The 13,042-nt window shown below is 43.5% G+C and overlaps 2 protein-coding genes across 2 annotated transcripts in view; one reads left to right on the top strand and one right to left on the bottom strand.

Annotated features, from left to right (window-relative positions):
* Positions 1-10,117: 10,117 nt before the first annotated feature.
* On the bottom strand, positions 10,118-11,143 carry LOC121858140 (salivary glue protein Sgs-3-like; the record flags this gene model as incomplete). Its single annotated transcript, XM_042354370.1, has 3 exons — positions 11,115-11,143; positions 10,724-11,063; positions 10,118-10,307 (listed from the first exon to the last, which is right to left on the bottom strand). Coding segments are annotated over exons 1-3 (559 nt in total), but the record flags the coding sequence as incomplete, so codon positions are not given.
* A 16-nt stretch (positions 11,144-11,159) lies between these two features.
* LOC121858131 (salivary glue protein Sgs-3-like) overlaps positions 11,160-13,042 on the top strand; it is a 1,973-nt gene continuing 90 nt past the window's right edge. The window contains exons 1-3 of the mRNA XM_042354362.1: positions 11,160-11,168; positions 12,009-12,536; positions 12,671-13,042. The exon at positions 12,671-13,042 is cut by the window's right edge and continues 90 nt beyond it. Of these exons, the coding sequence (XP_042210296.1) occupies positions 11,160-11,168; positions 12,009-12,536; positions 12,671-13,042 (909 nt within the window). The remainder of the gene's footprint in view (positions 11,169-12,008; positions 12,537-12,670) is intronic.

The following is a 13,042-nucleotide window of genomic DNA, read 5'->3' as shown; positions in this document are numbered from 1 at the left end:
TTTAACCCCGACTACAGAACTTACTTAATAGTTACGAGAAGAGTTGAATATAAAACAACAGGTCGTAAATGATACAGCTGAAGCCTAAGAAAATGTGTGGTAGTAATTCCCGGGGAGAGACGAGGTTACAGCATAATGTGAACTTAAATCGTGTGATACATGACACCAGATAACTCCTCTGCACACCTGAGCCTCCAAGTAAAACATATAACTGAGCCGTGTGTACGAAGGAAGCTTAGAGAGGCTTATGTTGGCATCTCAAGCTTGTGGGGGTGTGGGAGCTGATGCAGAGGAAGCTTAGAGACTCTTAAGCTGGCGTCTCAGTCTACTGTATGTGAAAGGTGAGTCAATGTTGTTAAACTTTCCCAATAATAATAATAATAATAATAATAATAATAATAATAATAATAATAATAATAATAATAATAATAATAATAATAATAATAATAATAATAATCTAGTTTGGATGAATGTGATTGGTGGATTGTAATGTCAATGAGGACAGTGATTGGTGGACTGTAATGTCAATAAGGACTGTGATTGGTGGAATGAAATTTATGCTTTAAGGACACGACACAGCAGGTTATGGGAGGGTTACAGAAGTATGCTATGAGGACACGACACAGCAGTTAAGACACATTTTCCACAGTAAAATATTGACTCCTGGGACACAGTATTGATGACCCTCCTGGTGACATATTGACCGTGGTTCATAAACTCTTGATAAACTTCAGCAAATATTGCGCTTACGTCACCTGTCACATATAGCACAGGTAAACCGTACTCAATCCACCATCTGTTTATTTGTTTGTGGAAGACGATCGTTGGGTTGTTGTGCCGTGAAATGTGTTGTGCCGTGAAATGTGTTGCGCCGTGGAATGTGTTGCACCTTGGAATAATATTTTGTGCTGTACTGTATAATTGCCTTGCTACACTGTATAATAATTGCCATGCAGCACTGTATAATAATTGCCATGCTGCACTGTATAATAATTGCCATGCTACACTGTATAATAATTGCCATGCTGCACTGTATAATAATTGCCATGCTACACTGTATAATAATTGCCATGCTACACTGTATAATAATTGCCATGCTACACTGTATAATAAGCTTCAGCTAATAAGCTTTAGCTTATTACCTTAAAGTAGGTTAAGTTAGGTTAAGTTAAGGTTGAGTAATAGACTGAAGGCCTGTTAGAGACAGCGTGGATACAGTACACTGCATACCAAGCCGTCGGCACAATAGAGGCAGTGTGGCCAATACAACACCCAAGCCCTTCATTAAACCCTAACTGTAAGGCGAGGTGCTGTACCCATTTACAGCTGCGTGGACAATAAAGGAATGTTGTATCCACTTGTCCACCGCCGCACCACATAATTACTGAGTAAACAATGATAATTAACCTCAAAACACCTGAATAATTAGGTTATTATTTTCAAGATTATATTTTCTAGTGTTTTACCTTAAGTTACACAAGTTAGATACGTTCTTACACCACCATAAGTTAAGAGAAATGTTTATCGTAAGAGCCTGTATGTGCGAGTTTATCCCCTCCCCTCTCCTCCCCTCCCCATCCCCCCCACCCCACCCCAACCCTACCCTTCCCCCCTCCCCCTCCTCCCTACCTTCCCTCCATACCCTCCCCTTCACCCATCCCCCACTCCCCCCTCCCCTTCCATTCTCCCCTTCCCCCCCCACCCACGTCCACAAGACTATCGGAGCGAGGAACAAGCGCTCGGGTCGTAACTCACTTGGGTCGCGGCACCAACATAATATTTCTGCTACATAAACATACAGGAGACGCGACCCTGGGAGACATATATTACAGTCCCAGGTGTATAACTGTACGAATACCTATCTTAAGTGACTCGTAAGGAACTACAATATGACACATTATGACACAATAATATGACACAAGCCACTATGGCAGAATAATATGAACTACAATATGACACATTATGACACATGACACTAAAAGAGGTTAATATGAACTACAATATGACACATTATGACAATAATATTACACAAGACACTATGGCAGAATAATATGAACTACAATATGACACATTATGACACATGACACTAAAAGAGGTTAATATGAACTACAATATGACACATTATGACAATAATATTACACAAGACACTATGGCAGAATAATATGAACTACAATACGACACAAAATGACACAATAATATGACACAAGATACAATGGCAGAATAATATGCACTACAATATGATACATTATGACACAAGACACTATAAGAGACTAATATGAACTACAATATGACACAATACACTATGGCAGAATAATATGAACTACAATACGACACAATATGACACAATAATATGACACAAGACACTATGGCAGAATAATATGAACTACAATACGACACAATATGACACAATAATATGACACAAGACACTATGGCAGAATAATATGAACTACAATATGACACAATGCCGCACAATAATATGACACAATACACTTTGGCAAGACAATATGACACAAACAGAGGAAAATTATGATAAAATGACACATAACACATTATACATGACACAACAATATGACAACACAACATGAAGACACACACGACACAACAACACGACGCATGACAACACGCCACATGACACAACAACACGCCACACGACACAACAACACGCCACATGACACAACAACACGCCACATGACACAACAACACGCCACATGACACAACAACACGCCACATGACACAACAACACGCCACATGACACAACAACACGCCACATGACACAACAACACGCCACATGACACAACAACACGCCACATGACACAACAACACGCCACATGACACAACAACACGCCACATGACACAACAACACGCCACATGACACAACAACACGCCACATGCAACACGCCATGACACAACAACACGCCACATGACACAACAACGCGCCACATGACACAACAACGCGCATGACACACAACACACATGACACAACAACACGCCACATGACACAACAACCCGCCACATGACACAACAACACGCCGACACAACAACACGCCATGACACAACAACACGCCACATGAACAACACGCCACATGACACAACAACACGCCACATGACACAACAACACGCCACATGACACAACAACGCCACATGACACAACAACACGCCACATGACACAACAACACGCCACATGACACAACAACACGCCACATGACACAACAACACGCCACATGACACAACAACGCGCCACATGACACAACAACGCGCCACATGACACAACAACACGCCACATGACACAACAACACGCCATGACACAACAACCCGCCACATGACAACAACAACACAACAACACGCCATGACACAACAACACGCCACATGACACAACAACACGCCATGTGACACAACAACACGCCACATGACACAACAACACGCCACATGACACAACAACACGCCACATGACACAACAACACGCCACATGACACAACAACACGCCACATGACACAACAACACGCCACATGACACAACAACACGCGCCATGACACAACAACACGCCACATGACACAACAACACGCCACATGACACAACAACACGCCATGACACAACAACACGCCACATGACACAACAACACGCCACATGACACAACAACACGCCACATGACACAACAACACGCCATGACACAACAACACGCCATGACACAACAACACGCCACATGACACATGACAGAAAATAACATAAGTGAAGACCAAAATAAAATTAACGAAATATTTACGACACATAAAATGTTAAGATGAGGAGATAATATTTTCTCCCAGGTGAAAAATAATGAATAAAAGTAGAAGAGAAATGACACGATAAAGATGAATAATTGAGAGAATTTGTGTGAGGATTGTGCTTGATGGGAAAAGATTAGGTTAGGTTAGGTGAAGGTTAGGTTAGGTTAGGTTAGGTTAGGTTAGGTGAAGGTTAGGTTAGGTTAGGTTAGGTGAAGGTTGGGGGATTAGGTTAGGTGAAGATTAGGTTAGGTTAGGTGAAGGTTAGGTTAGGTTGAGTTGGGATGGGTTGGGTTAGGTGAAGGTTAGGTTGGCTAGGTTAGGTTGGGTGAAGGTTAGGTTAGGTTGGAGGTTAGGTTAGGTGAGGTTAGGTTAGGTAGGTTGGGTTGAAGGTTAGGTTAGGTTAGGTTATGTTTAGGTTAGGTTAGGTGAAGGATTAGGTGGGTGGAGGTTAGGTTAGGTTAGGTTAGGTTAGGTTGGGATTGTGAAGTTAGGTTGGGTAGGTTAGGTTAGGTTAGAAGGTTGGGTTAGGTTAGGGAGGTTAGGTGGGTTGGAGGTTAGGTGAAGGTTGAGGTTGGGATTAGGTTAGGTTAGGTGAAGGGATTGAGGTTGAGGTTAGGTTGATTGGAGTTAGGTTGGGTTAGGGTGAGGAGGTTAGGATTGGGTTAGGTTAGGTTAGGTGAAGGTTAGGTTAGGTTAGGTTAGGTGAAGGTTAGGTTAGGTTAGGTTAGGTTAGGTGAAGGTTAGGTTAGGTTAGGTTAGGTTAGGTTAGGTTTGGTTAGGTGAAGGTTAGGTTAGGTTTGGTTAGGTTAGGTTAGGTTAGGTACTCAAGGGATCAATAATAGACCCTCAAGACTCATAACACAAACTACCAGCAGGGTACGACCTGACTATCTCCCAGGCAGAGATAATACAACTGTACGGTCTCAGGGCCTTTACCAAGGGACACAAATATTTCTTCCCTATGATGTTATATTTCTTGCCTATGATGTAAAATTTCTTCCCTGTGTAATATTTCTTCCCAATGATGTAATCTTTCTTCCCTATGATGTAATATTTCTTCCCTATGTAATATTTCTTCCCTATGATGTAATATTTCTTCCCTATGATGTAATATTTCTTCCCTATGATGTAATATTTCTTTCCTATGTAATATTTCTTCCCTATGATGTAATATTTCTTCCCTATGATGTAATATTTCTTCCCTATGTAATATTTCTTCCCTATGATGTAATATTTCTTCCCTATGATGTAATATTTCTTCCCTATGTAATATTTCTTCCCTATGATGTAATATTTCTTCCCTATGATGTAATATTTCTTCCCTATGTAATATTTCTTCCCTATGATGTAATATTTCTTCCCTATGATGTAAACAAAGATGGCGCCGGAAGGTATTCATTCTTGTTTGTAGTATTGTGTATGATAACTAAATCCTGTGCGTATGATAACTAAATCCTGTGTGTATGATAATTTAACTCCTGAGAACGATAACTTAAACCCCCTGGGTACGATAACTTACCTCCTGAGTACGATAACTTACCCTCTGAGTACGATAACTAACCCCTTAGTTCGAAAATATAGCCCTTAAGTATATAATTAACCTCCTGAGTAATATAACATCCCCCCTGAGTGCGTAGACTTCCCCTCAATTGAGTACATGGTCATCTTACTCAAGGAAATGGTTCTTCGATTTCAAAGTGTGAAGATATCGTACTCAGGGGATTAAGTCATTGTGTCGATAAGGTTTGATGTCCTGGTCCTTGCGTGTGTGTGTGTGTGTGTGTGTGTGTTGCTTTCCTTGTTGATTTCAGTCAACTTCTCTCAGATAATGTTTGTAAGAGTATTTAATGTCAAGATGAAAGATATATAGTGTGCGAGTGTAAGGTCAAACACAAACACAAACACACACACACACACACACACACACACACACAACAAGGCCATTGCACTAGGGCTGCCCACCAACCTGGTCTCATAAGAACATAAGAACATAAGAAAATAAGGAGTCTGCAATAGGCCGGTTGGCCTGTGCATGGCAGCTCCTGTCGAGAGTTACTACCACTCTCTATAATCCATGAATCTATCTAGCCTCCTTTTGAAACTTTCCAGCGTTCCAGCACTTACTACAAAGTTGCTAAGCTTGTTCCACTCGTCCACCACCCTATTTGTGAACCAGTTTCTTCCTATCTCCCTCCTAAACCTAAACTTATCCAACTTAAATCCGTTGCTCCGAGTCCTATCCTGCTCGGATATAATAAGAACTTTATCAATATCCCCTTTATTGATTCCTTTCACCCACTTGAATACTTCTATCATATCTCCCAGCACTCTTCGTCTTTCTAGGGAATGCAAGTTAAGTTTCTTTAACCTATCCTGATATGGAAGGTTTCTAAGTCCCGGAATCATTTTCGTCATTCTTCGCTGCACCGACTCTAGTGAATTGATATCCATTATATAATAAGGACACCACAACTGAACCGCATAATCGAGGTGCGGCCTGACTCGCGCAAGATAAAGTTGCAATAAGACCTCTGCACTCTTATTACTTACACTTCTAGATATAAAACCCAATACTCTGTTTGCCTTATTTCGAACAGTAATGCACTGTTTTCTAGGCCGTAGGACCGGGCTTACAAGTACCCCTAGGTCTCTTTCACAAGTCGACTTCTCTAGGCTGATGTTGTTAAGGCTGTATACACTGTCAGTATTTGTTCTTTCAATATTAAGTACGCAGCACTTGCTGGTGTTGAATTTCATTTGCCATTTTTCAGACCACCCCTGCAGTTTATTTAGATCCTCCTGTAATGCATTTGCATTCTGCCCTGAATTAATCTGCCGCCCTATTTTGGTGTCATCCGCAAACTTGCTTATGTCACTGCTGATCCCAGTATCTAGATCGTTTATGTAGATTATGAACAAGAGTGGCCCTAGTACTATCCCCTGGGGAGCCCCACTGGTTACACGGCCCCACTCAGATTTAACACCATCTACGCAGACCCTCTGCGTTCTATCGGTGAGCCATGATTTTATCCAATTTAAAACTTTCCCCTCGATACCATGGGCCTTAACTTTTCTCAGAAGCCTCTGATGCTGTACTCTGTCAAATGCTTTGCTAAAGTCTAAGTAAATAACATCGTAATTTTCGTCATTATCTACTACCTCGAAGACTTTCCTAAAAAACGTCAGCAGATTTGTTAGACAAGATTTTCCCTTTGTAAACCCATGTTGCGAGTCGTAGATTAATTTGCTTTTCTCTAGATGCGACCGGATGCAATCTGCTCACTGCTCATGGCTCACTGATTTCCTGAGTGAGCGTCGTCAGGCAGTGAGGTACCAGGGTTCTGTCTCCACATTCCAACACCTCACCTGCGGTGTTCCCCAGGGGACCAGCATGGGACCACTGTGCTTCCTAATCCTGATCAACGACGCTCTATCGGACACTCCTCACAGGTGGAAGTACATGAATGACTGCACTGTGGGGGTTACAGTGGACAACACCTCACCGGACTACACATCACTACAAGGCACCCTGGACAGGCTACAGGCATGGACTACGGAGAACAAGGTCACCATCAATCACACCAAAACCGTAGTCATGCACTTCAATACCGCCACCACTCCAGTTCAAGCTCCAGCAGTCGCAATGCCCATCCTCTCCAGTTAGTGCAGTCTGCCAAACTCCTGGGGGTAACTATAGACCACAAACTGGACTGGAAGGCCCATGTAAATAACACAATCAAGGCAGCCTCGTACCGATTCTACATGCTACGACGACTCAGGTCACTTGGGGCACCCACGCCAGAGCTGAGGACCATCTACAACGCATTTATTCTCACCAAATTAACGTATGCATCACCATCCTGGTCATCTTCTCTCAACTCTACCCAACAACGTCAGCTAGAGAAGGTACAGAAGAGAGCCTGCAGAATCATGCTCGGCGCAGACTACTCGGGCTACAACAACGCTGTCTCCACCCTGGAAATGCCATCCCACAGTGACCTCCACCACCAAACACTAGCAGGTTTTGGCAGTGGGCTACTAACACCATCCTCGTCATCGCCACCTCCTGCCAACGGCAGTCCCCCCCGCCCACCTCGCGCAGTCCGCCACTACAACAAAATTCAGCCCATAGGAGCCCGCACTGTTAGATATAAGAACAGCATCATCCCATCTATTGTTAAAATAATAAACAGCTTCTGATTCATGTACTGTACAGCCCTGTAAATGTATTGAATGTATATTATGATATCTAAATCACATGTAAGCTTGTATATTTTCAGCCACCGGCTGCAACTCTATGTATAAACCGTTTATTATTATTATTATTATTATTATTATTAATATTATTATTATTATTATTATTTTAACACACACACACACACACACACACACACACACACACACACACACACACACACACACACACACACACACACACAAAATCCTCCTCTAAAATCTCTTGATGTTATGGTATCCGCTCAGTTACGCTCACCACAAACTGGACAAACAAGACAACACAGGGTTAAAGATCAATTGGATGAGAGTAACAATGTGAGTTATTGTATCCCTCTACAAGACAAGATAAAACCGTCAAGTCAAAAAGAAAATGATAGTCATCCTTAGAGATGCATAAGACATAAATCACCAGGATATGTTTGGCAAAAATCTTGGCTCAGAACTCAGAGGTCTAATCTTATATTCAGAAGACAATAATCCCACAAAGTCCACAGCAATCTCTGAGCCCGTGACCTTTACCCGTGGCACTAACATCACCCTAACCTAACCTAATGCTTACCTAACATAACGCTAACCTAATCCAACGCTAATCTATCACTAACCTAACCTAACGTAACGCTTACCTAACATAACGCTAACCTAATCCAACGCTAATCTGTCACTAACCTAACCTAAACTAATGCTTACCTAACATAACGCTAACCTAATCCAACGCTAATCTGTCTCTCACCTAACCTAAACTAATGCTTACCTAACATAACGCTAACCTAATCCAACGCTAATCTGTCACTAACTTAACCCAAACTAGCGTAGCTAATGCTTACCTAATCTAACACTAATCTAAGCTAACACTAATTTAACATAACAGCGCTTGCCTAACACACCCTAATCTAATCTAATCTAATCTATAAACCAGATAGCATAAGGGTGTTTAAGCTGGGGGGCTAATTTTCAGGTGATCCAAAAATCTAGCTTAAGAAACCCGAGATCCGAGAAAGTATCTATAATTTTTCGTGTCTGGGCGTGACAGAGTACAAAATTACAACATATATTTCTAAGTTGAGTTGTACAGTCAACAACAAAATTTCTGCACCTGAAAACACTCATTTACGCGGGTGCTTCCTGTTAATTTCTCTGTATTAACTATATTTAGTATAAGAAATACATCATACTGGTTATACAATGCATCACACAACCAGAAATACCAACCCTAACAAATTAACATGGCCTCAGTCAGTGATCGTTGCAGAGGACGTCAGACCTAGGGGTGCAGACTATTTTTTGCTGACTGTACATACATTGAAAATAAAAAAACTATCTTTACAAAATTGTCATGAAAAAATATGACAATGGACGAAGGATTTTGACAAACCTACCGAGACAACAGGAGTCTCAGTGTTCATTCTGAAATTCATCGATCACCCCAAGTACAGATAATTTTTTGGGGTGACTTACATATGAGGGAGAGTTGAAATATAATGCCTCCTAGTTTATAATTCTGAAACGGGATGAAATACGACACGAAAAAAAGAAAAAATCTATACATATATTGAACTTTTTTCTTAAGTTTGACATAGGTTCTTCTTTACATTATTACACTTCTGCCGTCCACACACTTCAGTCAATATTCTTACAGTTTCTTGATGCCCTCATGATAAAACTGTATTTTGTTGACGGAACCAATTTCTCACAGCTGTCTTGACTTCAAAGTCCAAAGATTGAACGTCAACCTCGAGCATATTCCTTGAGTTTTGGGAATAATTGGAAATATGATGGAGCTGAGACAGTGAAACCAATATAGTGATTTGCTTCAGCCGTCGGTGTGTGTGTGTGTGTGTGTGTGAGGTTACGTTTGGTGTGTCCATTTTGTTCATCAGTCATGAGCTTAAGCCAATAGTAAATAGTACTCACAACGACACAATGTCAATAAGTGGAAGGTGTTATGCATCAGAAATTCAATAACTTCACACTGTTTTCAACACACTGGCATTATTCTGTCACCGTCCGCCATATTGACTCAGGTATAGCTGTGAGCCCTCTGGTGGGTGGTGGCCGAACTAATAATGGGCGGGAGTGACCATATAATATATTGACTATACTTCAGTTTATCGAGTTACGGATAGACTCATCAGCGGTTGGGTCACCAGCAGTTGGGTCACCGGTAGTTGGGTCACCAGCAGTTGGGTCACCGGTAGTTGGGTAACCAGCAGTTGGGTCACCAATAGTTGGGTCACCAGCAGTTAGGTCACCAGTAGTTGGGTCACCAGCAGTTGGGTCACCAGTAGTTGGGTCACCAACAGTTGGGTCCTACCAGTAGTTGGGTCACCAGTAGTTGTCACCAGCAGCTGGGTCACCAGTAGTTGGGTCACCAGTAGTTGGGTCACCAGTAGTTGGGCCACCAGAAGTTGGGTCACTAGCAGTTGGGTCACCAGCAGTTGTCACCAGTAGTTGGGTCACCAGTAGTTGGGTCACCAGGTTGGGTCACCAGTAGTTGGGTCACCAGCAGTTGGTCACCATAGTTGGGTCACCAGCAGTTGGGTCACCAGTAGTTGGGTCACCAGCAGTTGGGTCACCAGCAGTTGGGTCACCAAGCAGTTGGGTCACCAGCAGTTGGGTCACCAGAAGTTGGGTCACCAGTAGTTGGGTCACCAGTAGTTGGGTCACCAGTAGTTGGGTCACCAGCAGTTGGGTCACCAGCAGTTGGGTCACCAGTTTTGGGTCACCAGTAGTTGGGTCACCAGCAGTTGGGTCACCAGTAGTTGGGTCACCAGCAGTTGGGTCACCAGTTTTTGGGTCACCAGTAGTTGGGTCACCAGCAGTTGGGTCACCAGTAGTTGGGTCACCAGCAGTTGGGTCACCAGTTTTTGGGTCACCAGTAGTTGGGTCACCAGCAGTTGGGTCACCAGCAGTTGGGTCACCAGTAGTTGGGTCACCAGCAGTTGGGTCACCAGTAGTTGGGTCACCAGCAGTTGGTCCAGTTTTGGGTCACCAGTAGTTGGGTCAACAGTTGGGTCACCAGCAGTTGGGTCACCAGCAGTTGGGTCACCAGTAGTTGGGTCACCACTATAAGAGTTAAAGAGAGAAATGTTTTACTCCACAAAGCTAGTGACTGACCAGCCACTCTCCTTAAGATTCTTAGTCATCAATTTCACGCTAGGAATGACTAGTGTACAGTATGTTTGCCTCACACAGCACCTAACACAGTACAAGACCTCACAGCACAAGACCTTACAGCGCAAGACTTCACAGCACAAGACCTCACAGCACAAGACCTCACACCACAAGACCTCACAGCACAAGACCTCACAGCACAAGAACTCACAGCACAAGACCTCACAGCACAAGACCTAACAGCACAAGACCTGGCAGGACAAAACCTCACAGCACAAGACCTAACAGCACAAACCTCCACGCACAAGACCTCACAGCACAAAACCTCACAGCACAAGAACTCACAGCACAAAACCTACACAGCACAAGACCTAACAGCACAAAACCTCACAGCACAAGACCTCCCAGCAAAAGACCTCACACCAGAACACTAACAGCAAAAGACCTAACAGCACAAGACCTAACAGCAAAAAGACCTCACAGCACAAGACCTAACAGCAAAACCTCACAGCGCAAGACCCAACAACCAAAAGACCTCACAGCACAAGACCTAACAGCACAAGACCTAACAGCACAAGACCTAACAGCAAAAACCTAACAGCACAAGACCTAGCAGGACAAAACCTCACAGCACAAGACCTCACAGCACAAGACCTCACAGCACAAGACCTCACAGCAGACCTAACAGCACAAGACCTAACAGCACAAGACCTAACAGCACAAGACCTAACAGCACAAAACCTCCAGCACAAGACCTCACAGCACAAGACCTCACAGCACAAGACCTCACAGCACAAAACCTCACAGCACAAAACCTAACAGCACAACACCTCACACCACAACACCTCACAGCACAAGACCTCATAGCACAAGTCCTCACAATAAAAGACCTCACAGCACAATACCTCACAGCACAAGACCTCACAGCACAAGACCCACCTCAATAAAAGACCTCACAGCACAATATCTCAAAGCAAAACTCCACAGCACAAGACCCACGCACAAGACCTCATAGCACAAGACCTACATAAAAGACCTCAGCACAAGACCTCACAGCACAAGACCTCTCATCACAAGACCTCAAAGCAAAAGACCTCAAAGCACAAGACCTCACAGCACAAGACCTCACAGCACAAAACCTCTAGCACAAGACTTCACAGCACAAACCTCCAGACCCTAAGACCTCACAGCACAAGACCTCACAGCACAAGACCTCTAGCACAAGACCTCACAACAAAGACCTCCACAACATACCTCTCAGCACAAGACCTCACAGCAAAAGACCACAAAGCACAAGACCTCACAGCACAAGACCTCACAGCACAAGACCTCACAGCACAAGACCTCACAACAAAGACCTCACAGCACAATACCTCACAGCACAGACCTCAAAGCAAAAAGAACTCCACAGCACAAGAACTCACAGCACAAACCTCACAGCACAGACCTAACAGCACAAGACCTAACAGCAAAAAACCTCACAGCACAAGACCTAGCAGGACAAAACCTCACAGCACAAGACCTCACAGCACAAGACCTTATAGCACAAGACCTCACAGCACAAGAACCTCACAGCACAAGACCTCACTGAACAAGACCTCACAGCACAAGACCTCACGGCACAAGACTCACAGCACAAGACCTCACGGCACGAGACCTCCAGACCAAGACCTCAGCCCAAGACCTCACAGCACAAGACCTCATGGCACAAGACCTCACAGCACAAGACCTCACCTTTAAAGAACCTCCACAGCACAAGACCACACAGCACAAGACCTCATAGCACAAGACCTCCTAACAAAAGACCTCCGCACAATACCTCACAGCACAAGACCTCACAGCACAAGACCACAGAGCACAAGACCTCACAGCACAAGACCTCACAGCACAAGACCTCACAGCACAAGACCTCACAACAAAAAGACCTCACA

The sequence above is a fragment of the Homarus americanus genome, unplaced genomic scaffold (genome assembly GCF_018991925.1).
Source record: "Homarus americanus isolate GMGI-L3 unplaced genomic scaffold, GMGI_Hamer_2.0 scaffold14751, whole genome shotgun sequence".
Classification (NCBI taxonomy): domain Eukaryota; kingdom Metazoa; phylum Arthropoda; class Malacostraca; order Decapoda; family Nephropidae; genus Homarus; species Homarus americanus.
The sequence above is the reverse complement of the archived record's forward strand: the minus strand, read 5'-3'. Positions and strand labels throughout refer to the sequence as shown.